This window comes from Chelonia mydas, chromosome 14 (genome assembly GCF_015237465.2).
Source record: "Chelonia mydas isolate rCheMyd1 chromosome 14, rCheMyd1.pri.v2, whole genome shotgun sequence".
NCBI lineage: Eukaryota > Metazoa > Chordata > Testudines > Cheloniidae > Chelonia > Chelonia mydas.
In genome coordinates this window covers 29,840,128-29,867,407 of record NC_051254.2, presented here as the reverse complement: position 1 = coordinate 29,867,407, position 27,280 = coordinate 29,840,128, and the positions used below count along the sequence as shown (strand labels likewise).

Here is a 27,280-nt window from a genome sequence, read left to right as displayed (position 1 = left end):
TGTTAAGTCTCTGGTTACCTCCAAATCATTGGAAGGTCCTTAGTCCTTTGGTTAGAATGCTCCCATTAGTACAAGTCCATGGTCCAGAAGTCTGAGCAGGAAAGAGGCAAAATGGAGGTGTTTCCAGGGCCTTTTATAGCTTCTGCCAAGTGAAGGGAACCCATTGTTCTCACTGTGGAAAATTACAGGTAACAAGATGGTGTTTGGAGTCACATGGGCAAGTCACATGTCCATGCATGCTTTGCTTAGTCATAGTAGAAGCCATTACCCATACTCTAGTTAGAATATTCACAGGAAAGTCCATTAAGTGTAGATAGGCATCTTCAATGGTCCATTGTGAGCTAGGTGTTCTGCTTTGATGGGCTATTTAACTTGAATAGTCCCTTCAAGGTGTGCAGGCTAATTAGCTTGTGGGTGTTACCACATGAGCAAACATTTAAAATACAGGTACACAGTTAATATTCATAACTTTAGATACAAAAATGATACATATATACTAAATAGCAGGATCATATTCAGCAAATCATAACTTTTCTATTGACACCTTACTTGACATACTTTCTACAAGATTTATTGCTATTATGTAACAGTGATAACAACAATCATCAACATGGTCATATTTAAATCAGATAACATCATACCACCCAGTGCTGGGGTCAGAGGCGCTGCAGACATGCCACCTGCCCCGCACTGTGAGGTTGGGGTCGGGTGCTCTGAGACTGCACCTCGCACCCTGCACTCTGGGGCTGGGATCGGGGGGTGGGGGATGGCTCAGGACACGGGTGGGGGGCTGGGTGTGTGTGCTCTGGGCTTCACTGGCAGGGAAGGAGGTGGAGGGGTGGGGCATTGGGTGGAAAGAGAGGAGACAGGGCTAGCCTCCCCCAATAGTGGGTTCACCTGCCACCCATGTCTGCACTGTTTTGTGTCCTTCTCTCTTCCCCTCTCTGTGCTTCTGGCTCTTCTGCCCTTTACTCCCCCTTTGCTCTGCTTAGGACTCACCAGTCACTAATATTTCTGTGGCTCCCTTCATGTACAGAGCATGGCACAGACCAACCAGGAGACACAGATACATCTCTAGATACTCAAGAGCTAGACAGACTCTTTGCGCACCTGCAGGGTTATTGTGTTTACTCGCTAATATCCCTCTAGCCCCTCAGCACAGGGCATGTCACAGACAGATGCAGACACGGCTCCTGCTCAGGAAGCTCACAGACCGGGGGCACTAAACCATGTTTAAGTGTTCCCTGGCACAGAGGGAGGGTTCGGAGCTCCCTGGGAAGAGGGTTTTGAGGAGGGGCATGAAGGAGAAGAGGAGGGTGGAGGTTATGAGACCAGGTTCCAGGCAGATGAGAAGGGTGTGGCAGGGGAAACGTGGCTGGGGTGAAGTGAACACGTGGGGAGAGGAAGAGAAAAGGTACCTGAACTCCTTCCCATGAGTGGGTCCCACTCACCCAGCCTGGGCCCATCGCTCACACAGGCCTGGGGCTGGGCTCTCACTCCCCTTCCCCTGGCCCAGCTACCGAATCCCTTCCCCAGCTCTCCCCACCCCAACCTCCATCACATTGGAGCCAGGTTCCAGGCAAAGACAAAGGACATGGGGGTGGGAGGAGCCTTGTGGCCATGGTGGAACAAACACACAGGCAGAGACTTCCCCAGGGCAGGAAATGCCGGGACGTTCCCCTCGCTCACTGGCCCCATCACATTCACTGGACTCCCGGGCTTGGCTTTTCTCTGGGAGTCGCATAACTCAATAAATGGCCCTGAGCAGACCTGGGAATCCCCCGAGCCCCCACCCCCTGCTGCACAGACACAGCCCCCCACAGCTGGACTGGTAATGCTGGGTGGGGCCCTGTCAGGAGTAGATACAGGTGTCTGTCTCTCTGGTCACTGTGTGTAACAGAGAGTGAATTCAGTTCAACGGGCCTCAACCACATGCTGATGGACTATAGGTAATTGGGGGCTGAGTTGCCAAGTGCTCCCTAGAGAAATGCTGTCCAATCAGGGGCAGCAACTTCATCCCCTAAATCAGCCAACCCCCTCCCAATGTCCCATGTATGGACATGTCCTCCCAGCTCAGCAGTATTCTGGGCTATGGCTGAATCAGGTCAGTGCCTTTCCAAGAGATGTGGAACCCCTCAGCTCATGGCTCTCTGTATTCAGACGGGGGCCGGGTGGGAGCATTTCTCTGACTGTTCTTCACACTCGTCTTATAAACAATTGTACTGGGAACATTTGCAGTGTGAGAGGCATGTTCCTCACTTCTTAAAGTCCAGCACCCTGTACCCCTCTGCCCCTGCACCCCTAAAGCCAAGCAGCCTGCACTCCCCTCTGCATCTTCACCCCCCACAGCCTGACAGCCTCCACCCACTCTGCCCCTGCACCGCCATCTGCCCTTCCAGCCTGCTCCCCCACCCCTTCTCTGCCCCTCTCTTCTTCTCCAGCTCACAGGCCTGGTGCTGGGAAATGAGAAGAGAATCTGCTGGGGGAACGCAGGTGATGCCCTTTAGATCATCCCCAATGGGAACAGTTTGTGCAAGATTATAATTTAGCCAGGCTCCCTCGGAAGGGTTAGTATGATGAGGACAGGAATTTGGAGAGGTGCCGGGATGCAGGGTGGAGAACACAGGGTAGCTGGGCACAGCAGCTCACCACAGATGCTCACTGGTTTATATTATTAAAAGTTTTATTCCTGCCTCATTCACCAATTTGTGTTTTAAAGAACCCCAAGATCATTACATACCTCATGGGAACAGCCCTGGGGGCTGGTCAGCACTGGGAGGGGACAGTCTCTGCCCTGGGTGTCACTGTCAGGGACAGAGATTCCCTACAGCCTGAGCTGGGACAGGGCAGATTTTCAGGGAAGCCGCATTTTTACCCCCAGCATTGAGACCAGGACAGAAATAAGGGTGGAGTGTCCCGGAGAAGGTGCCAGTGAAAGTGAAGAGATGGGACCTGTCAGTCACATTGTAAAATGAGACCTCACCCACCTCATAGTTGAGGAAAATCCCCACTCGGCTGGGCCTGATGCTCACGGGGAGGGAAGTTCGGGGGGAGGTGAGGACCTTGTATTCCCCATCCCACAGCCACATGGCCCAGTATCCATTCTCAGTTGTGAGTATGACCCACCCCTTCCTGCTCACAGATTCTCTACAAACCCCCAGCATCCAGTCAGTCATGTCTCCCACCTCCACCTCCCAATAACATCTCCCGCCAGTGAACCCCTCAGCACCCAGAACACAGTGACAACAATCAAATCTCTCAGGATTGTCTGGTAGATCCTGTCGTGTGTCTCCGTGTCTCACATGTTTCCGATCCTCAGACAGGAGAAGGTTGGGATGAGCCGTGTCTGGATCCAGAGTCACGTCCACTGGGGAGAGAGTCACAGAGTCACTGCTGGGGGCAGGGGTTGGTCACTGGCATCAAAGGGAAATCAACCTGTGTCCCCATTAATCACTGTGCCTGAGGGTTGTTGCCCATTAAGGGGCATCAGGACTCTGTTTGCCCATGAGAGTACTTGAGGGGAATGAGAGGAAGGACAGGGGTGGGGGTGGGAAGTTGTCAATGGAGGTGTGGGAGGGGAGGGGTCAGCGAGATGGGGAGGGGACAGGCTGGTGCTGGGAGAAGAAAGGGCCAAGGGGAGGGGCAGAGGGGACAAAGGGGGGGCAGGCACAAGGGCATTGGGGGGGCAAGAGAAGGAGCGGCACCAGGAGGACAGAGGAGGGGGGTGAAGGGAAGGGCAGGTTCCAGGGGACTAGGGGGAGTAAGGTGGGCACCAGGGAGGACAGTCCCTAGAGTCACAGGGAAGCAAGGGAAGGGGTGAGAAGAGATGTGTGAAGGAATGCAGGGGCTCTAACAGGCAGGGGAAATGAGGAGAGGGGTGGGCTCTAGGGGGACAGAGGGAAGTCAAGGAGAGAGATAAGTGCCAGTGGGTGGGGAATGAGGAGTGAAGTAGGTGCTTGGAGCATGAGGGGGAAGAGAATGAGCAAGCACCAGGGGGGCAGAGTGAGGCAGGAGCCCAGGGCATAGGGGGTGGCTAGGGCATGGTTTGTCACTGGAGGGCAAAGCAGGGTGAGGAGAGGGGCAGGTGTCAAGAGGGGCAGGTGTCAAGGGGACAGAGTGGGGTGATGGGAGGAACTGGTGCCAGGTGACTAAGGGGGAAGAGTAGGGGCAGACACTAGGGGATAGAGGGTGGGTGAAGGGATGAGGCTGGTGCCTAGGGGGAGAGAGGGGAGGGGTGGGCACCAGGGGCCAAAGGGGAGCAAGAGAAGTGGCAGGCAGTGGGACACAGAGGGGGGGAGAGGGAAGGGGGTTGCACCAGGAGACACAAGGGGTGAACAGAGGGGCATGTGCCAGGGGACTAGAGGGGCGCAATGGAAGGGGCATAGATGACCAGGGGACAAAGGGGGTAAGGCATGCATCAGAGGGGCATGGGGGAGAGTGGGCAGGGATGGGCACCAAGAGGGAGATGTGGGAGGGAAGGGGCAGATCCCAGGGGGCAACAAGGGAGCGAGAGAATTGGCAGCCATTAAGAGAAGGATGGTAGTGGTGGATACCACAGGCACATAGTGGGGGCTGGCAAGGGAAGGAGTAGGCACTCCCTCCTAGAGTCCGCAACCTAACCTCTCTGCCCCAGGTCAGAATGCCCTCCCAGACCCAAACTCCCTCCCAGAGCCCACACCCTGAGCCCCCACCAACACCCCAACACCCTGCCCCAGCCATAAGCACCCTCCTGCACCCAAACTCCTCCCGGAGCCTGCACCCCAAACCCCCTCCCATGCTCCAACCCCCTGTCCCAGGCTCAGCTCGGAGTCCCCTCTCACACTCCCAACCCCTCGGTTCCACTGTTTGCTATCACTTATAATAACTTAAAATCTTTCTTTCTGTAGTTTATAAACCTGCTTTATGTTTTCTCTTAACCAGTACATTTTGAGTGAAGCGTTGGGAACAGGTCGGTGTCATCCCCACACACACTGGCCGGGCAGCCCTGCCCCAGAGGGCGCAGCTGGGACTCTCCATGCCGGCTGGCTCCACAGGCACCACCTTCCAGCCAGGAAAAGCCCACAGCCAGCTCCTCCCATCACCCGACCCAGGCCCTCCCCCAGGGTGTCTGGGCTGAGCTCACTTGGCAGGGGGCAGGGCAGTGGACGGATGGGCAGTAGGGGATGCTTGGAGGTTTAAGTGGTTACTGGGGGGAACAGGGACTGTTGCTAATGAGGCAGTGGGGAGGGGAGGGGAGAGGGCATTTCCCAACTTGCTGTCCCCTCCATCTGGGATAAGCTGCACTGGGTGCCAGTCCCAGTTCACAGCTTCACAGAGCATCTGCACTAGGGGTTTGCACTGGGGAATCTACATGGCTGAGACACCACTGTGCCAGGGGCTGTAACCCCTCCCATCACTGGGGTTATGGATCAGTAATTACAGGGGCATTGGAGCAGGGGAGCTGGACTCTGAGACTCCCAGGCAGGTCCCAGTCCACTGGACTGGAGAACCATTTTCACTCTGATGCTCTGGCCCAGTGCCTAAGGCACTATTTACACACACGGGGACCTCTGCAGCAGGAGAGATTGAGGGAGCCCCACATCAGACACCCCGGAGCCCAGTGGTTCGAGCCCTCACCTGAGGGGGGAGACCCACATTCCAATTCCTTCCCCACATCACATGGGGGGATTGAACCGGGGGCTCCCAGATGAGGGCCCAGCCACAGGGCTACAGGCTAGAAGGGAAGCATTGGCACCTTTTTCTGTTCATTTAAACTATTCAGCAAACTCCACATGGATTTGGGAATAGTTTCAAACAACTGGAAATATAATTTTTCAGCCACTAAACTCTGGAGACCCTTTGGGTTTGTCTACAAAGCCCCTGGCAACGAGTCTCTGAGCCAGGTCAACATATTGAGTGGCTCCTGCTACAGCACTAAAAATAGCCATGTAGATGTTTGGGTTCAGGCTGGATTTTGGGCTCTGAAGCCCAGGGAGCAGGGAGGTCCTTCAAATCCCAAGCTACTGCCTGAGACACAGCACCTACACAGCTGTTTTTAATGAAGTGCAAACCCCACAAGCCCATGTCTGTCACCACGGCTCGGAGACTCACTGCCATGGGCATGTTTAAACATGATACTTTTCCCAAAGCCAAACACTCAATTTTCTCTGTGGACCCAGCCAGAATGGCCTGAAAAGTCCAGAGTTTTCTTCCCAGGATGGAGAGCACTAAGGAGACATTGCAGGAGGGAAGTAGTTTAATGTCACAGGCAGAGGGGGGATGATCAGGGTTAACATGGGAAGTATTGTCACAGGGGGGGCCCTGAGTAAACACTAGCCTCATATGCTGCTAATGCTTTTGTAGGTAGTGGAAAGAATGTATGGAAGGGTTAAAGGTAAAAATGCAGACTGAAAGGTTCCTTTGCAGGGTGCAAAAGCTGGGAAGGGGCAGGAAAGAAGAAAAGAGCGGGTTAACTTGATGTTCCAGCAAAACCCGAAGATAAGAAGCTGACTCCAGCCCAAGGCCAGCTGCTACCTGCTAAGACAGAAGGGGGGAAGTTCAACCCCCCCGACCAGCTGTGAGAAAGGAGAGTTGTTGAAAGAAATGCAGGGGCCATGAAAAGGAGCAAGACGGCGAAGACCAGCAAGGAACAAACAGAACTGTCTCACGGCCTTGAAACCGGTGTGTTTTGGGAAAGATGAAGAAGCCACGGAAGGCCAGTTTGGACTGGTACACAGAGTATCAGGAACAAAAATCTCTGAAAGAGATGCCCCCAAGAGACCCCAGGACTTAAAACCCTCCCAGGAGCTAAGGCAAATCGGAGATCAACAGCAGACCCTGGGCAACCTGTGCACGGGATAAGAACTCCTGTCCACCCCTCCCACTCTTCTGCTTACGTTACACCCAGGCTTGGGTGTGAGTATGAAAGTGGGCTAGGGCTTGGGGCACTAACGCTTTCTTCCTTCCTCTGAGTGATGTGGGGAACCCCCCCGCCCAGCACTTTCTGCTGTTATTTTATTATTTTATCAATGAAGCTTTAAAACTCGATGTGCTCTGTCATCTTCCCCCCAACGATCCTGTGGCCTCAGCATGATCACCTGATGCCTCAGGCAGATTGGTAACAGAAATCTGTCACAGCGCCTCCCAGCCTTAGCCCTGGAGTCACAACCAGACTCCATAATAACAACCACCCTTGCCCTCTCCTGGGACCTAGACACACCGGCTTTGTCACCAGAGTGTGTGAGTCCCCTCTATGGAGATCTCTGGCCCATGGCACTGACACAGTGCCCAGTTACTCTTCAGGGCTCATGCGCTCCTCAAACAGCTGCTCCAGGCTGGGGCTGCACAGACACTCCCTACGGAGTTTACAGGCTCCGCAAGCCCCGACAGAAAGAGGTTTTTCTAGGACCCTGAGCTCTGACAGCATTTCTGCTCCTGGCCCTGCCATGGTGACAGGCTGCACCTGCTGTGAGAGCCTGGTCTGCCCCTCACAGAGCATGCGGGGACATTGTCTGTGTCCATGTCTCCTTCAATCCATTCCTGGGATGGGGAACAGCAGCCGCTGGGCTCCTCCCTTCACCCCCCAGGGCAGAGAAGCGAGAGCCTTCAGCCTTCTGGGCAGTGGGGCCTCCCAGAACCGATTCCTGGGTCAACATGAAAGTGTCTCCACCCGAAGAGCTCTGCACATCTGGCAAATACCCAGATGTGCCCCTGAGATGACGGGTCAGGGCTGGTACTCACCCCTTCCCACCCTAGGAGGAGAGGGGGCCTTGGAGCTGCCCAAGCTGCTCTCAGCCTGGGTGAAGCCAGCTTGACAGGTGATAGAGCCAGTGCCCTGAGCTGTCAGAGCCGTCACTGACAGGGCAGGAGCAGTGTGGGATAGCACTGGGGGCTCTGTGCACTTCTGGGGCTGTTATGCCAGCAACCCCGGAGCAGACTGGCTCGGTGCAGGGCCTTACAGCAATCAGCATTGCTCTAGTCCAGTCTGAGCCACACAGTGGCTGTGACATCACTGTGCTGCTGGGAGCGTGTGTGGGCGTGAGGGGTGGGACAGGCTGGATTTCCCTGCTGCAGACAAACAGGGTGACGTGGCCAGAGTACCTGCAGAGTCTGCTCCACTTGTGAGCGCCCCAAGGACTGGCCATATGAGAAATGTGCACTGAATTAATTTAATCACTTTGAAAACCAATGTAATGATCCTGGAGCAAACCCTGCTGTGACTCTCTGAGCTCTGTGTGGACGGGGATGATCAGGTTTAACTGTATGTGCGTCAGGAACTGTCCTGAACTGAGTGAAGCTCAGTCACTCCCAGAGCAAAATCTGAGTGTCATGGGGCCTGGCTCTTTGACAGGTGCCTGTGAGGGAGAACAAGCCAACCCAGACCCACTTGGGAGTAATTAAATCCCAGTTAGACTGGTTGGCAACTCTCCTAGGGCTCCGCTGAAGGGGTTCCTCTTGAGAGGAAGCTGCTGGTGAAAGGGGTTCCCAGGAGAGCTCACCAGACCAAGGGGCCTGGGTGCTTCTGGACAGAGGGGCTCCCCTAAGGGAGAGGAGCTTCCAGGGATCACAACGACAGCCACAGTAGCAGCAGCAGGACAGAAGCCTTGGGAGTTGCTCCTGGCTAGAGACAGTGGCTGCAGGCAGGAGTGGTGGAAGCACCCTAAAAGTGGGGTGCCACAGGTGCCTGAAACGCAGGCCTGCTGCACACCGCCCCCTGAGGCACCACCCCCACACCACCCCTTCCCCCAAGACCCCTCTCTCTGCTCCCTCCTCTCTGCTCCCTCCCCTCATCTCTTAACCTTACAGGTGGTAAAAAGTGGGGGGATCACCCCTTGGCCCCCCCCCCATTCCAATACCCCTGGCTGCAAATGAGGCTGCAGGGTATAAAGATACAGTCTGACCTGACCCCAGTTCTGGGAAGAAGGGTTGAGGGCTCCTGATTCCATGAGGGAGTTGGAACCAAGCCCAGCTCCAGGAAGGAGGTCTGAGGACTCCTGACTTGAGGAGAGTGAGGAGTTTGAATGAGAGCCAGGGACTGGAGCAGAGAGAAGGAAAAGCTTTTATCTGGGGGTTTACTTGGACTCAAAGTGGACCCCAGCAGGAGACTTTTGTCTCAGACCTTTTAGACTACATTGAGTAATTTGAGTGCTAAAAAAAGTAAATTTAGGCAGGGACACCCTTATAGGGACACCCTGAGCCAGCTGATGGGGGTGCTGAAAGGCACTACCTTATAAGAACATGGTATCAGGAGTGAAATCCAAGATCCCATCCCACCAAGGAGGGATGGCAGAGCAGCCTGGTGCAGACCCCTTCTATGATGGTGGTGGAACATTCTTTCTCTGAAGCTGGTGTTTGGAGGCCCAGCAACAACCATGGAAGTTCCAACTCCTAGTTTTGGAAGTGCCCTGACAGACAGTGATGCATCAAGGAGATCCAGTGACTTGAAAGAGTCGGCTACCACAGACAATGACAGAGAAGAAGGCATAGGACTGGTCTAATGCTGTGACCATGGGCAAGATGGGAATACAAGATGGGGCTACCCCCCAAGAACAAGGACGGTGAGACTAGCCAGGTTTCTAGAACACTCAGAGAACAGGAAAGTTCCAGGTTATTAAAGATACTATTCTGTGGGGATGTCAGGCCCAGGCTACAGTTGAAGCAGAGGACTGTGGGAATCCCATTTTGGGCCAGGAAGAGTGACCCTCCAGTGTTAATTTCTTTCAAGTGTGGGGAAAGGGGGCACATAAAAAGGTGCTGCCCTACGAGAATGTTGGATTTTGGACAGAGGGATGTCACTATGGGGCAGTAAGAGTTTCTAGTAGTGGGCAAAATGGACAGCTAAGAAAGCAAGCCCTGGGGCATAAGCTTCAGGGGGTGAGGCCAGCTGTGGATTTCACACGTCCCTCTGCTTACTGGGGATGCCTTAATCTCGCACTCAGAGTCAAAACATCGGAATTTATGGAGCTTGAGTAGGTTCCTCCAGCAGGCTGAAAGGACTCCATTAGAAAACCGACCAACCAGCAGTTTGAGTGCACAGCAGGATCTCTGAGACACAGGAGCCGCGAGAAAAGCTACATGTGATTTAAGCATTCTGGTTGTCCTGAGAGATGTGTGCAACACGAGCTCTGACAGGGCTATGGAACAGGTCTGTAATTTGCAGGCCAAGGTGCGTTTTTTTTACTGGAGCTGGTCAAGCAACAGGAGCAAGTGCAGTGATCGGAAGACAGGCAGAAGGAGCTACTCACGGATCAGGAGAGAAGCCACCTGGCTGTGACTAAGGATAGCAAACAAGTCAAGGCATTCAGAAAGGAGTTTGGTAGAAGAAATTCTGCTTTAGCTTCCAAGAAGCTCAGCAATTGAAGCCCAAAGGCTGAGACCTTGCAGGAGCTAGAGGAGATGCACTCCCCAAGGGACTGGATCTCAGCCCAAGCCATCCAGCAGAGCAGGAGTTGGCCTGTCTCAGCACTGGAAGGCAACTGGGAAACAGCAGTATTTGTTGCAGAAGGAGCTGGCTAAGCCCCAGAACCAGCTTATGATCAAGTGTGGAATGAAGCCCAACTCTGAAATGAATATGAAGTAGGAGAGTGCAGAGGCTGTGGTGACAGCCTTGTGGAAAGAGCTGAAATTATGCCAGAGAGAGAAGGGGTGGCTTCTCCAGAAAATGGATCAGTTGGGCAGTGAAGTATACCAGTCAGCTGGAGACAAAAACAATGCTGTGGTGGGTGTAGAGGTACTGGACTGTTGGATGGAAGATGAGCTGTCTGAGGTGGAGATTCCTCCTGCTGAAGGGAAAAGCCACCATGTCAATGACAGAAAAACAGGAGGAAGCTGAAATAAGAAGGGAAGAGACAGGGACCTCTCCCCTCAAGAGGCCTGAACAAGCAACACAAAGCCCCAACCAGAGCTGGGCTAAAAAGAAATCCACCCTAAAGGAAATGCTGTCCCCCCCCAGGAGAGGAGCGGAAAGGTGATTCTCCAGCTGATAAAATTGCACACAGTCATGTGGGTAGAAGAGGATCTGAAATGAACTCCCAGAGTTCCTTTGCTGTAGGTTACAGGAAAAAAATATGTGTCCAGCAGTAATTAGAGACACTAACAAGGAGCTAGTCTGAATGGAAGATGACCTTGACTCCAAAAGGTGCATGTGTGAGTGTATCCTGGGGGCTGCTGTTGGAGAGACTGTGAGGCTGCCTGATACTGGCTACCAATTGTAATAGAATGCTAAATTGTATTATATTGTTCAGCTGCTAAGTGGCCCTGTGTATAACATTTATCAGCGATACCTTGTAGTGCATGAAAGGATCTTATACTGAAGACATCTGGAGTGTATCTGAATCAGAAGGAAGTTCTGTAGCCAGCCCATATTTGGTACAGAAGTATGACATGGTGTCAGAAATAAATTAGTACAAGAGGACAGCAGAAACAGAAGGAACAAAGCAACAGGGGTGTCAGAGAGATCGAAGAAAGCAACAAAGGTTGAAGGATCTCATCAACATGCCACTTTTCAATGCCCCAGAGAACTTGAGCTTTGACAAATCTTCACAATGGACAGAGTAGAAGTGTATTTTTCAAGATTTCTCATTGCAAACGAGCTCCACAAGGGAACTGGAGATATACAGGTATCTTCTTTAATTTATACTATGGGGAAGTAGGCAAAGCATATCTTTAAATACTTTGACTTTATCAAAGACAGTCACAAAGAGAAATATGCTTTAAGAAAGAGCTTGTTTCAAGAACCAGGGGGAAATGTTGAATGTTTTATTAGAGTTCTGCATGCATTGGTTGAAAACTGTGATTTTGAAACTGCAAAACATGAAAATGTCAGAGACAGGCTGGTTATTGGGTTAACAGATAAAAAACTTTCACAACAGCTACAATTGAAGAGAGATTTAACTCTAGCCACAGCTATATAGAAAGCAAAACTGTCTGAACAGCAGAACAAAGGAAGGAGCAACTTGAAAAACCTGAAACTAGCTGAGAAGGTGTAAACAGATACTTGAGTGCTAAAAGTCATTATTACAAAACCCTGAGGCAAGGAGAGAGAACTTTCAGTTAAGGGGGACCTAACAGCCTAGCAGCAGGGCAGAACAGAGCAGAGAGACCTGCTCCCCTTCCAGCTCAGAGAGCTGCTTCAGGGCTGCTGCCATGCCAGGCTGCCAGGCACAATGTGGTCCTCTCCATTTGTCCCCATGCACAACACTAATCAATTCTCCTCCCCAGCCCCATGTAAAGGAAACCCATCCCAGTAGCTCTCACTTACCAGTGAATCTCTCCAGCATTTCCCTCATGTCAATGTGGACTTTATACATGTTCTTCAGGGCAGGAGAAACAGCTCCTGGTTGCTGGAGTGTCACATTCTCACTCCTGTGAAGAAAACGTCTCATCATCACTTGGCTGCTCTGCACCCACATCGCTCAAGTGAATAGAAGGAGAAATGGAAATGGGAACAGACCTGATCAATGCGTTTTTCATATCCTGAGAGGAAACAGAGAGACAGGGAGCTGGGTTAACACCACGTGCAAAAATACTGAGTGACTTTCCATTCTCTATCAGATTTAATGCACAACATTTAACACATCAGGGCCAGCCCCTTCTGTGCAGGACATTCAACAGTGATCACTGATTTCAGGTGCCCCATCTCCCTGGCTCTGACTCTCAGAGGAGCTGAGTGTCATGTGACAATGGCACAGACTGGGAGAATGCAATGCTCTGAACAAGGAGCGTTGTTAGAATAAAGACAGCAGGGTCATCCTTAACACTCCTCTGTCCAGCTTCCTGCTACAGATCTAAGGAGACAGTGCACATAGGGTGACCAGATGACCCGATTTTATAGGGACAGTCCCGATTTTTGGGTCTTTTTCTTATATAGGCTCCTATTACCCCCCACCCCGTCCCGATTTTTCACATTTGCTGTCTGGTCACCCTAAGTGCACAGATCCTCACTCTGAGCAGCTGCAGTTCCCATTGCTTCAGCTAGTGTGTGGGTGCTCAGCACTTCCCAATAATGTATCAGGCCCCAGATGTCTCAAGCTGGCACTCAGAGATGGAGGCTCCCAGCATCAATGGTCAGTGATGAGAGTCTCGGCCCTTTCATTTCATTAATTTGAGAGTCCACTTTCGCTCGTGGTTCCCCCTCTGGGCCCTCCCTAATCACCCCATGGGTCAGAGTCCCTACTCATCACCACATGGGGCCAGGTTTCAGCAGTCAAAGCAGGAACCATGTCAGCCTCTTGCTCCTTCTGTTCCACCCATTAGAATCATAGAATCATAGAATATCAGGGTTGGAAGGGACCTCAGGAGGTCATCTAGTCCAACTGCCTGCTCAAAGCAGGACGAATCCCCAATCAAATCATCCCAGCCAAGGCTTTGTCAAGCCTGACCTTAAAAACTTCCAAGGAAGGAGATTCTACCACCTCCCTAGGTAACACATTCCAGTGTTTCACCACCCTCCTAGTGAAAAAGTTTTTCCTAATATCCAACCTAAACCTCCCCCACTGCAACTTGAGACCATTACTCCTTGTCCTGTCCTCTTCTACCACTGAGAATAGTCTAGAACCATCCTCTCTGGAACCACCTCTCAGGTAGTTGAAAGCAGCTATCAAATCCCCCCTCATTCTTCTCTTCTGCAGACTAAACAATCCCAGTTCCCTCAGCCTCTCCTCATAAGTCATGTGTTCCAGACCCCTAATCATTTTTGTTGCCCTTCGCTGGACTCTCTCCAATTTATCCATGTCCTTCTTGTAGTGTGGGGCCCAAAACTGGACACAGTACTCCAGATGAGGCCTCACCAATGTCGAATAGAGGGGAATGATCACGTCCCTCGATCTGCTCGCTATGCCCCTACTTATACATCCCAAAATGCCATTGGCCTTCTTGGCAACAAGGGCACACTGCTGACTCATTCCAGCTTCTCGTCCACTGTAATCCCTAGGTCCTTTTCCGCAGAACTGCTGCCTAGCCATTCGGTCCCTAGTCTGTAGCTGTGCATTGGGTTCTTCCGTCCTAAGTGCAGGACCCTGCACTTATCCTTATTGAACCGCATCAGATTTCTTTTGGCCCAATCCTCCAATTTGTCTAGGTCCCTCTGTATCCTATCCCTGCCCTCCAGCATATCTACCACTCCTCCCAGTTTAGTATCATCTGCAAATTTGCTGAGAGTGCAATCCACACCATCCTCCAGATCATTTATGAAGATATTGAACAAAACCGGCCCCAGGACCGACCCCTGGGGCACTCCACTTGACACCGGCTGCCAACTAGACATGGAGCCATTGATCACTACCCGTTGAGCTCGACAATCTAGCCAACTTTCTACCCACCTTATAGTCCATTCATCCAGCCCATACTTTTTTAACTTGCTGACAAGAATACTGTGGGAGACCGTGTCAAAAGCTTTGCTAAAGTCAAGAAACAATACATCCACTGCTTTCCCTTCATCCACAGAATCAGTAATCTCATCATAGAAGGCTATTAGATTAGTCAGGCATGACCTACCCTTGATGAATCCATGCTGACTGTTCCTGATCACTTTCCTCTCGTGTAAGTGCTTCAGGATTGATTCCTTGAGGACCTGCTCCATGATTTTTCCGGGGACTGAGGTGAGGCTGACTGGCCTGTAGTTCCCAGGATCCTCCTTCTTCCCTTTTTTAAAGATTGGCACTACATTAGCCTTTTTCCAGTCATCTGGGACTTCCCCCGTTCGCCACGAGTTTTCAAAGATAATGGCCAATGGCTCTGCAATCACATCCGCCAATTCCTTTAGCACTCTCGGATGCAACTCATCTGGCCCCATGGACTTGTGCACGTCCAGCTTTTCTAAACAGTCCCTAACCACCTCTTTCTCCACAGAGGGCTGGCCATCTACTCCCCATGTTGTGATGCCCAGCGCAGCAGTCTGGGAGCTGTCCTTGTTAGTGAAGACAGAGGCAAAAAAAGCATTGAGCACATTAGCTTTTTCCACATCCTCTGTCACTAGGTTGCCTCCCTCATTCAGTAAGGGGCCCACACTTTCCTTGGCTTTCTTTTTGTTGCCAACATACCTGAAGAAACCCTTCTTGTTACTCTTGACATCTCTTGCTAGCTGCAGCTCCAGGTGCGATTTGGCCCTCCTGATTTCATTCCTACATGCCCGAGCAATATTTTTATACTCTTCCCTGGTCATATGTCCAACCTTCCACTTCTTGTAAGCTTCTTTTTTATGTTTAAGATCCGCTAGGATTTCACCGTTAAGCCAGGCTGGTCGCCTGCCATATTTACTATTCTTTCGACTCATCGGGATGGTTTGTCCCTGTAACCTCAACAGGGATTCCTTGAAATACAGCCAGCTCTCCTGGACTCCTTTCCCCTTCATGTTAGTCCCACAGGGGATCCTACCCATCCGCTCCCTGAGGGGGTCGAAGTCTGCTTTCCTGAAGTCCAGGGTCCATATCCTGCTGCTTACCTTTCTTCCCTGCGTCAGGATCCTGAACTCAACCAACTCATGGTCACTGCCTCCCAGATTCCCGTCCACTTTTGCTTCCCCCACTAATTCTTCCCTGTTTGTAAGCAGCAGGTCAAGAAAAGCTCCCCCCCTAGTTGGCTCGTCTAGCACTTGCACCAGGAAATTGTCCCCTACGCTTTCCAAAAACTTCCTGGATTGTCTATGCACCGCTGTATTGCTCTCCCAGCAAATATCAGGAAAATTAAAGTCACCCATGAGAACCAGGGCGTGCGATCTAGTAGCTTCTGCGAGTTGCCGGAAGAAAGCCTCATCCACCTCATCCCCCTGGTCCGGTGGTCTATAGCAGACTCCCACCACTACATCACTCTTGTTGCTCACACTTCTAAACTTAATCCATAGACACTCAGGTTTTTCTGCAGTTTCGTACCGGAGCTCTGAGCAGTCATACTGCTCCCTTACATACAGTGCTACTCCACCACCTTTTCTGCCCTGCCTGTCCTTCCTGAACAGTTTATAACCATCCATGACAGTACTCCAGTCATGTGAGTTATCCCACCAAGTCTCTGTTACTCCAATCACGTCATAATTCCTTGACATCACCAGGACTTCCAGTTCTCCCTGCTTGTTTCCAAGGCTTTGTGCATTTGTATATAAGCACTTGAGATAACCTGCTGATCGCCCCTCCTTCTCAGTATGAGGCAGGAGCCCGCCCCTCACAGACGTTCCTGCCCGTGTTTCCTCCCGGTATCCCGCTTTCCCACTTACCTCAGGGCTTCGGTCTCCTTCCCCCGGTGAACCTAGTTTAAAGCCCTCCTCACTAGGTTAGCCAGCCTGCTCGCAAAGATGCTCTTCCCTCTCTTCGTAAGATGGAGCCCGTCTCTGCCCAGCACTCCTCCTTCATGGAACACCATCCCATGGTCAAAGAATCCAAAGCCTTCTCTCCGACACCACCTGCGTAGCCATTCGTTGACTTCCACGATCCGACGGTCCCTGCCCCGTCCTTTTCCTTCCACGGGGAGGATGGACGAGAACACCACTTGCGCCTCAAACTCCTTTATCCTTCTTCCCAGAGCCACGTAGTCCGCAGTGATCCGCTCAAGGTCATTCTTGGCAGTATCATTGGTGCCCACGTGGAGAAGCAGGAAGGGGTAGCGATCCGAGGGCTTGATGAGTCTCGGCAGTCTCTCCGTCACATCACGAATCTTAGCCCCTGGCAAGCAGCAGACTTCTCGGTTTTCCCAGTCAGGGCGGCAGATAGATGACTCAGTCCCCCGGAGGAGAGAGTCCCCGACCACCACCACCCGCCTCCTTCTCTTGGGAGTGGTGGTCGTGGAACCCCCCATCTCAGGACAGTGCATCTCATGCCTTCCAACCAGCAGAGTCTCCTTCTGCTCCCTTCCCTCAGACGTATCATCTGGTCCACTCTCCGCATTAGTACCTGTGGAGAGAACATGAAAGTGGTTAGTTACCTGTGTCTGCGTTGCTGAAACCCGGACATCCCCCCTTCTTCTTCTGGAGGTCACATGTTGCCAAGCCTGACAGGCTAAGGCCCTGCTGTATCTGCATTTCCCTGTAACAGAGACTGCATGTGTCGGTGCTGACAGGGCCTCATACCTGGGCTTCTGTTTGTGTCGGGAAACTGTCAGACCAGGCACTGGAAATAGGATTTGTCACTAATTCCAGGGATCTAGTCACTGACCAGAGTGTTTAATACTGCAGGGAGGGATGGAGAGGTTGTTAACAGTCTCACCTTCAGCAGCTCAACGGCTGGTTGCTGACACTTCTCCTCCAGCTCCGTGATGAGATTGATCAGAGCGGCATTCTGCTCTGAGAGTTTTGTTATATTGTCCTGCAGCCTCTGCAGAATCTCCCTCTCCTCCTCCGCCAGTCTCCGCAGAAGCAGCTGCTCCTCCTCACTCAGAAACTGGTGCAGTTTCTTAAATTCACGTGTGACTGACCATCTCCGATTCTCCACGTCGTCCGTTAGTAAAAAATGGAGAAGGAACAAACCCCAGGAGCCAGAGATAGGCATACACTGTGCTGAGTCTGCCTCATGGATCAGGGAACAGGGCTGCTAGGCATGGGCTGCAGAGATCACAAACCACATGAATTTTTTGAGTAATGCATTATGGGAAGGAACTGAAAAATGTCCTTCTGAGCCTGAGAAAACAACCCGGTTACACCCCAACCACTGCCCCGTATCACCACCCCCCATCCCTCCCGTGCTCTGTGAGGGCTCTGAGGGGCAGGATGAGAGGACTGTGTCCCTCTCCTGAAGATCATGGCGCTCTTGACAGATTGGAGGCAGGCAAGGGCAGCCTCTTGGTGACCACCTGACCACTGAACCTGGGGTGGGAGCATCTGCCCACTCCCTTAAACCAGTGACCTCCCAGCAGACCCTTATGGTAAGGGGCAGCTTGTACCTGGGAATTCAGTAGGGAGCCAGACCAGTGGAGGGGAGTAACTTGCACACAGAGGTCAGTGGTACAAGGCTGGAGGGATAGGGGCCAGCACATGGAGGCAGTGGTATGTGTGGGGGGATGGGTTCAGCAATTGGAGACAGTGGTACATGGACGGGCTAGGGACCAGTACATGGAGTGGGTGGCACATGGAGGCAGTTGTGCATGGGTAATGGGAGGCAGAAAATGGGGCAGCCCTTTACACATCTAAGGAGCAGGAGCTCTATCTGCTACACAGGCTGAGGGACCAGGCTGTCAATCAGTAAATGTTGTAGCTTTGATTGGCTGCCCTTCACTATTAGGCGGACAATCAGATGGGATTTTCCCACAAACTAAAGATGTTCCCTGCCCACCTGTTAGAAGATCTGCAAACCCACAGAGCTGGCAGCTACAGGTGCATGAGGAGTGTGTGCAGGGCTGATGGGGGAGAGAAGGTGCCATAATTGTACTTTGGCCCCAGCTCAGCCCCAAACTGTTGATAATTAGAATGAAATGGGGGTGAAGAAGAAGGGGTGTGGCCCCTGCAAACATGATATACCTGGGCCCCAAATTTTTCTAGACAGGCCTGATCGTGTGTGTGTGTGTGTGTGTGTTTACAAAACAGTTGGTGTGTGGATGCAGGATGAATTGGAGTGGGTGCAGTGTGGGCTGTGTCTGGGCGCACTGTGTTCAGTAATTGTAGGTAGGTGCGGAGGTCAGGGTGCAGTGACAGTGAGTGTGGAATGAGTACGGGTTGGGTGTATGAAATGAATGCAGAAGTGAGTGTGAGTGGGATAAATGGGCAATATATGTATGAAAATTAATGCAAATATATGCAAATGAAACCAACTGGTGTCTGGTGTGTGAATGTTGGGAAGCTGGCTGGCTGCGTGCAGCCCTGTAGTCATAGTTGTAGGAGGCACCAGCTGAGGATTAATGAGTCAAGTGGCCCCATGAGGGCAGCAAAGGCTGGTAGAGGAGAAGGCCTGACTCTGTCTGACCGGGTGAGCGAATCCCAGGGTTGCCCAGCTCTGCTTGCTCGGGGAAAAACATCCACAGGCCAGCTTGAGCCCTTTGCCCTGCTTGTGCCTCTGCAGAGAGTGCCCCGGGGATCTGCGTTCCAGAGAGCTGTTTGTGTCTGCAGTTACTCAGGCCATTTCTACACTACAAAATTATGTCAACCTAAGTTATGTTGGTATACACCCACCACAGTAATTACATTGCTTGTGTGTGTCCACATTTTGCTCGTTGTGTTGGTGCTACATGTCCTCACCAGAAGTGCTTGTATTGATTGTACTATCACCGTGGTGCATTATGGGATGGCTCCTGAAAGCCAGGAATAGTTGACGTAGGCAAAGCAGTGTCTATATTGACTTTGCATCTACCTAACTACATTCACCTGGATTCTAAACCACTGGTGGAGGTGAAGTTATTAAGTTGGCATAGAGGGGCAGCTACATTGGTGGGAGCTGAATATAAGTTAGTCACTTCCATATTTCAGTTGACATAAGCTGCCTTGTGTTGACCTAACTCGGTAGCATAGACCAGACCTCAGTGTGATATACATGTGTAAGCAGGGTGTGAATGAGCTTTCCCCTGACACCTAGTGAGGAGCTGGGGGGAAAATCTTTTAAATCTGTTATTGAATGTCCAGAGAGATTGAAGTGTTCTCCTACTGGCTTTTGTATGTTACCATTCCTGATGTCTGATTTGTGTCCATTTATTCTTTTACGTAGAGATTGTCCAGTTTGGCCAATGTACATGGCAGAGGGGCATTGCTGGCACATGATGGCATATATCAGCCACCGGATTCCTCAGATAAGAAAGGGCTTTTAAGATTGTTTCCTAAAGGTAAATGATCTATTCCAAGCTTGGCGAATTGCAAGAAGTAAGTAACCTAAATGATAGAAAGTAATTGTAGATTTTTTCTACAATTGTTTCAATTTTTGTATTCAAGTGCTAGTAACAAAGTTACTAATATCTTTCTTTGAGAAGATAACTGATTTTTTAGACAAAAGAAATGCAGTAGATCTAATCTACCTGGATGTCAGTAAGGCATCTGATACAGTTCCATATGATAAATTATTAGTTAAACTGGAGAAGATGGGGATTAATATGAGAACTAAAAGGTGGATAAAGGGGAGACTGCAACAGGTCATACTGAAAGGTGAACTGTCACATTGGAGGGAGCTAACTAGTGGAGTTCCTCAGGTATCAGTCCTGCGACCAATCTTATTTAAGATTTTTATTACTGGCACAAAAAGTGGGAGTGTGCTAATAAAATTTGCAGATGACACAAAGTTGGGAGGTATTGCCAATATGGAGGAAGACCTGAATATCACACAAGAAGATCTGGATGACCTTGTAAACTGGAGTAATGGAAATGGGATGGAATTTAATAGTATAAAGTGCAAGGTCATGCATTTAGGGACTAACAGCAAGAAGTTTTGCTATAAGCTGGGGACTAATCAGTTGAAAGTGACAGAGGAGGAGAAAGACCTGGGTGTATTGATTGATCACAGGATGACTATGATGCAGGCGTGAAAAAGGCTAACGCAGTGCTGGGGAGCATCAGGTGAGGTATTTCCAGTAGAGACAGGGAAATATTAGTATCTTTATGTAACCCTTCTGCCCGTCAGAGTTGGCAGCAACAAGGGCCGGGTTCAATATCTAGGGGATCCATTCCAATAACACAAAGCAAACTGGCTCGAGCCCCCACCCAGTGACCTGGGACAAATATATACCACCCCCGCTGGGTGCCTCCAAGAGGCAATACTTCCCCTCTCGCAAGCACCTAGTCTGAGTGTAGCAAAAAGCCTTTTAATAACAGAGAGAAACAATGTGGCATTATGTTGGGGAAACACCACCAACAGGATTTATAACACAACCCATGAGCAAAATAACCCACCCCAAGCAAATTGGGGCATGCCCTTTCCCTTTGGTTCTTGAGTCCAGCAACCCCAAATCACCCAAAGTCCCAAAAGTCCAATGACCCAAAAGTCTCTGTTCCTGGTCAGGGCAGCCCCAGAGTTCAAAAGTTTATCTGCGGAGCTTTACCTCCCAACCTGGGTGGAGATGGGGGCGGGGGTAAAAGGCACCTTACATGATCTGAAGCTGATGCCCCACAGCTCCATAGGCCTTCACTCCGCTCCACTCCACCAGCCGCTCCACGAACTGCTTCGCTCAGCTCCGCGGCCCACAAGCAGCTCCCGCCGTCCACGAACTGCTCCGCTCCGTGTCCCACCAGCAGCTCCTGCCGTCCCATGAACTGCTCCACCAGCCTGTCCACAAGGCACTCCAGCCATCCTGCAAACTTCTCCACAATATATCTTCAGGCTCCCCCACTACTTAACACAACGCTCAGTGATTTCAACTCTTAGTCAGTTCAGCTTTTCCGTGAATTCAGCTTGTAGTAGAGGAGCCTCAGTGCTGGTGCACCATTAGCCCAAAGTGAGCTCAGCAGCATATAACTAGACTCCTAATGAAATCAAAATTAGCTCTGATATTCCACAGTGGAGAGAGGAGAAAGTGCAATTAGCATGTAAGGCCCTCACCAAGGGGCCCATGCCACTAAGTATTAATACTTGTCCCCAACCTCTCTCAATTCACAGAGTTTTGGAACCCATGACCCTTGCCTAGCGAGTGCTACTTAGTTGATGGTGAGTCCCTCCATCATAACAAAAGGCCAAGTACAGTTCCAAGCACAGTTCCCATAATCAGGGTAATAACAATGTATTCTTCCTGCCCCAATAACAGAGACACTGGGGATCCCACAGCAGCCAAAGTGACATTTGGGCAGCTATGACCTCATTCTAGGTGGGGTGGGTGTACCTATGCAAATGAGATTGGCCCCTGAAGTTCTTTTCCACAACTTGTCACACCTCACCACCAGATGTCAGGGTGAGCTCCACCCTGACACTGCTTACATCTATACAAGGCCCTGGTGAGACATCATCTGAAGTACTGTGAGCAATTTTGGTCTCCCATGTTTAAGAAAGATGAATTCAAACTGGAACAGGTGCAGAGAAGGGCTACTGGAATGATCTGAGGAATGAAAAAACTACCTTATGAGAGGAGACTCAAGGAGCTTGCCTTTTTTAGTCTAACCAAAGAAGGCTGAGGGGAGCTATGATTGCTCTCTATAAATACATCAGAGGGACAAATACCAGGGAGGGAGAGGAGGTATTTAAGTTAAGCACCAATGTGGACCCCAGAACAAATGAATATAAACTGGCCATCCAGAAATTTAGGCTTGAAATTAGGCCAAGATTTCTAACCATCAGAGGAGTGAAGTTCTGGAGCAGCTTCCAAAGGTGAGCAGTGGGGACAAATATCTAACTGGCTTCAAGACTGAGCCTGATAAGTTTATAGAGGGGGTGATATGACAGGACTGCCTCAGTGGCGTGTGGCCTGTTGGTGACTGCCTGTAGCAAAAATCCCCAATGGCTGGAGACGGGACACTAGATGGGGAGGGCTCTGAGTTACTACAGAGAATTCTTTCCCAGGTATCTTCCTGGTGGGTCTTGCCCACATGCTCTGGGTTTAACTGATCATCATATTTGGGGGCAGGAAGGAAGTTTCCCCCAGGTTAGATTGGCAGAGACTGTGGGAGTTTTTCACTTTCTTATGCAGCATGGGCATGGGTCACTTGTAGATTTAAACTAGTATAAATGGTAAATTCTCTGAACTTGAAGTCTTTAAATCATGATTTGAGGCCTTCAGTAACTCCATCAGTGGTTAGGGGTCTATTACAGGAGTGGGTGGGTTAGGTTCTGTGGCCTGCAAGATCCAGGAGGTCAGACTAGATGATCACGATTGTCCCTTCTGACTTCAGTAAGCGTATCTGAGTAACAATATAGCTCACACTTTTAAATCTCACCAGTGTCCCTTAAGTGACTTACCACAAGATGTCAGAACATGTCAGTATTAGAGCTGAGTTGGTCTAATATTTACTTAATTTTCTTTCTTGATATAGGAATCAGATACAATGGTCCTGTCAGATTATTTCTAAGTTATTATCTGCAAAATAACCCCTAGAATTTTCAGTTGCCTAAGTAGCCCCTGGAATAATGGTTAAAGTTGCCATTCCCTCCTCCCCCAGTCTGAAAGGACACCCTGTAGGCAGGCATGAAATTTGCCCCCATCCCCTTCCCACGTGGTTCCATTGGTCTGACTGGAGCAGCCTCCCCCCCCCCACCCCCATATAGAAGTCGAACTACACCTATGAAAAGAAGAAAGGGTGGGGACAGGTGTTTCTGTGTGGGATCTGCCTCTGGGTCCTAAGATCTATTTATTACTTCTTCTCTGCACTGTTTAAAGATAGAGATCATTATACTCAGTTGAAAATCTTTTGTTTTGTTAAGTGATCCCTAGAAATGAAATTCCTGATATTTAATCAGATCTAAGTGTTAAGACTTAGACTGGCTATGGAGCAGTGTTTCAGCGAAAGATACTACCCAGCCTGCATTAGCAGTGAGGTTCCACTAACTGCTGACATCACTGAGAGCTGGGTTAAGAAGTGGGATTTCCAGATGTAGTATTGCAAAGGTTGCAGTAGAGAAGCAGGTGCCAACAGCAGTGGTACAGTGGCCAATGATGCGGAGTGAACAACAACAACTGTGAAGCAGTTGCCACAGTGGCATCAGCGACTGAGGCATTGGTTAAGGGACTTCTTCCTCCCTGCAGGGTGGGAGGTGAACACATGTGACCACACCTCTGAGCTCTGGATCTTCACTGACCAAAAACAGCAGCTGTGAGTGGGGTGCAGTGGAGGGAGGGGCAGTGACATGTTAAAGGAACATTTGTTTGTCAGACTTTCACACCACAAGGTGAGAAACTGAGGCAAAGGACACTGCCCAATGCACTCTGGGATGAGTGTTTTGCTCTTTGTCACATGCTTTTGCATTGTAGTTGTGGTGTTTTTCCAAATTAATGTTGGATTCCTTTCCTCTTTTTATTAAAAGTTTTCTTTGCCATACCCAGACTCAGTGCTTGTGAGAGGGGAAGGGTTGCCTCCAAGGAGCACCTGGGGGTGGTGTTTAATTTTCCCAGATTACTGGGAGTGGGGTGTCAATCCAGGTCTGTTTTGTATTCTTAAGAGGAACCTCTAGATATTGAACCTGATCCTTGTTGCTGCCGACTCCAATTGGCTTCACCTGGGTGCAATGGGGCAATGGGATCACATGCAAACACTGCACCCACTGCTATAAATGTGACCCATCTCCCTCCTGCCTCCAGAGAGCCCTGGGGTGAGTCTGTGCCACTGCCCACAGACCAGGAACTGCCCTTCTGCCCAGGGCTGCTGCACTGGGATCCCCACCAGAAATGTTTCCTGTTCCTGGCACCATGGCACCACCCCCAGGCAAACAGTCAGAACTGCAGCCTGCAGCTCTACAGCCCTGCACTCCTGGGAATGCGGCAGGGGGAAAGGCTCTGGGAAGGATAAACCCAGACACCCACCTGCCACTCTGGTTTTCTTCTCCCCTTTTGGACGCCAATGCCAGGAACTCCTCTAACTCCTTCCTCAGAGGACCCAGGGCTCCCTGGAGTTTCACCTGCAGGGGCACCATGTGTGATAAACAGCCATTAATCTGCATATCCAATGAGTGGAGACTGTAGAAGGCAGGGCTGGATGAAGCAGAAGTCCTATAGGCCCATGGCTAGGCCATAGCTACTGGAGTCATGCGATTACATCAGGTTCTTGGTTTCCATTAAAAACAGGATGTTTCAAATCCTCAGCATTACAAAGAAAATATTGAAAACATGCCCCGAGTGTGACAGATACAGTGATACCTGCCTGAGTCTGCAGAGAGCCTGAACCAAGCACCCTGAGAGGGGACTGCCCCCTTCATCTCTGTGTGGAATTGATGCAACACCTCACTGATCTGGGCGCCCTGCCAATCCCCACCCCAAGCAGGGGGCTCTGTGTGTGGCAAGAGAGAAGCAGCTCAGATGTCCTGCCCCCCTTCCCATCAGAGATACCCTGGCTGATGGAGTGGGGGGAACTCTGACCCTTTTCCTCTCTCTCTCTCTTTCAGGGGGGAAGGGATCTCTCCCGTTGGTCCTGTGGGGAGAAGGGATCCTCTGACCCTTGTCTTCCCAGTGGGAGGGAGCCTCCAGACATTCAACCTTTCTGTCCAAAGAGGTTTGCAGGCCCCAACCCCCAGCAGACAGCCCTTGGGTGGGTGCCCCCTTCCACAGTCACTGTCAATGGGGCAGGGTCACAGCAGAGCCCAGTGCCAGGGTGTGGAGCCTGGGCCCTGAGTGGCCTCAGTCCTGCCCTGTGTGAAATGCACATTTCACTAACAAAGCCCTGGGCAGAGGCAGCAGGGTCAGCACTGCAGGGCCTGGGCCATCATCTGGCTGAGACGCTGATCCTGGGAGAGACTCTTCCCCACTCAGCTGCCGTACTCAGAGCTGTCTCAGGAATGCAGGAGTTAAGCTGAAGTTTCTGGACACTGAGCCCAGCCCCTGCCGAGAAGCCTCTCGCACTCACCAGGGCAGGAAAGGACTCAAGAGGGGGTGGATCTGTGTGTTTGTAGAGCAGCACCAAGGAGACATCTGGGGCCCAGGATCTGGCCCCTTCTATATGCGCCTTCCCCTGCCTCATTTCTCAGGTGTCCCTTGTTTGGGGGATGTCACTCATCTCAAGGCAGCTCCCCACGTCCCACACTGAATCCCCCTCCCTTGCCTGCTCCCAAAATCTCCACGTCCCTTCCTTTGGGCCCCTCCTCAAAGAGCCCTTTTCACAGAGCCCCACAGCATACACACTCCACCTGTGCTGGATAAAGCTGCAGTGGGTTGAGCCTGGGCATCCACAGGAAACTCCTGTGAAATGGAGAATCCAAGGTGCCTCCTTCCTGATACTGCAAAGGGGCAAATAAACCCCAACCTCACAGTCTGAACCAACCTCTCGGGCCTCACCTGCACACTGAAGTGGGAAGGGCAGAAGCCCTGAAATGCTCCACTCCGGTGCCCTACGGTAGCTGTGGTCACCTCGCACTGGACGCCCTGCCTGGCAGAGAGACAGAGGTGGCTGACTACACTCTTCTCTGCACAGCTGGCAGCTGGACCCTTCACTATCGAACCTGGTAGTGCCTGGATCCCTGGATCCACCTCCCTTAAGCCATATGAGTGTTTCAGTGAAGGAAGATTATATTTCCACTCAGACCCCACCAGCTGGCTCTGGGGAGAAATATAATGGGGCCTTTATGGGGTTCCTTCCACAAGAGCAGCAGTGATTCCTACCTTGTAATCTAGGGCAGCCTCCTGTATGGGGAGCACAGCATGAGCTCGGTGAGCCCGGGACTCTGCAAACCACACAGATGGCTTCTCTGTCCTCCTCACAGAAGAGCTGGAGCTTCTCCTGGTGTCTCTCACACAGATTTTTCTTCTGCTCTTTCCATGGCTGTAACCTCAGTTTTTTGATGTTCTGTACAATATCAGCCAGCTGCGTGTTGGGCCGGAGTTTCTGTTTCTGGAAGGGAGCTCGCCACTGGGGACAGGGGAACTTTGTGTCTGATTCAGGCTCCCCGTGCTCACTGTACTGGGTGATGCAGACTCGGCAGAAGTTGTGCCCACAGTCTATGGTCACCAGCTCTGTCAGATACTCCAGGCAGATGGAGCAAGTGGCTTCTTCTAACGCATTCCTTAGGGGAGCTGCTGAGGCCATGGCTGTCTGTGTCTTGTTGACAGATTATCCCCTTGTTGTCTGGATCAGCTCTTCCCATGCCCAGAATGAGATAAGAGGAGGCGAATGGGGGATGGGGGGAGGGAGGATATAACAGAGAAGGGAAAAGTGAAATGGGGTGAGATGGAGGGAAGAGAACAGGTGAGAAAATATTATTGACCTTCCGTAGGTTACTGGAATAATATGGACATGGATTTCAGAGCACTTGGCTTGTTAAAATCAGTTTTTTATTGAAAGGAGGGCTATAACTGAGGAACTCTTTGAACAAATTACTCCAAGTTGCATCACTAATACCCCTGGCCCTATATGGCACAACAATATTTAAAGTAACCTGAGTCTACAGGGGGATCTTAGAGCACTTTGAAATATCGTCTCTTAAAGAAAAACTGCCACTGCAGCAAATCTTCCAACAGACACTCGTTTCCTGAAGCACACAGAGTAATAACATGCACAGCAGAGGCAGTCTTAGAATTTGTCAACAGAAGGACTTAAAGTTACAGTCTCTGGGTAATAGCTCTGGTCTAATACCTACAGCACATTGCCTTGAGCTACCCAGTGACTCTGATATCAGCTGTGCTTCTGCACACTCTTGTCTGCCACAGAGCAGTAGCCCTGCAGCCCACATCCCTGCAGCCCGTCACCCAAGCTTGAGCCAGCTACTAGAGCTAAATTTAACCCCTAGTATCTTCTCCAGTGTTGCTTCCCCAAAGGGGCAGTGGGTGCCAGATGTTAGTT

At 50.9% G+C, this 27,280-nt stretch overlaps 2 protein-coding genes across 2 annotated transcripts in view; both read right to left on the bottom strand.

Moving 5' to 3' along the window:
• The window catches only part of LOC119567445 (maestro heat-like repeat-containing protein family member 1), an 850,842-nt gene that overhangs the window by 500,083 nt on the left and 323,479 nt on the right, over positions 1-27,280 (bottom strand). The window lies entirely within an intron of this gene.
• LOC102944573 (E3 ubiquitin-protein ligase TRIM39-like) lies at positions 2,736-26,527 on the bottom strand. Its single transcript, XM_043528832.1, is given in 7 exon segments — positions 2,736-3,367; positions 12,239-12,342; positions 12,431-12,453; positions 17,169-17,406; positions 24,331-24,410; positions 26,104-26,158; positions 26,160-26,527. Coding segments are annotated over 7 exon segments (1,428 nt in total). The 3' UTR covers positions 2,736-2,807.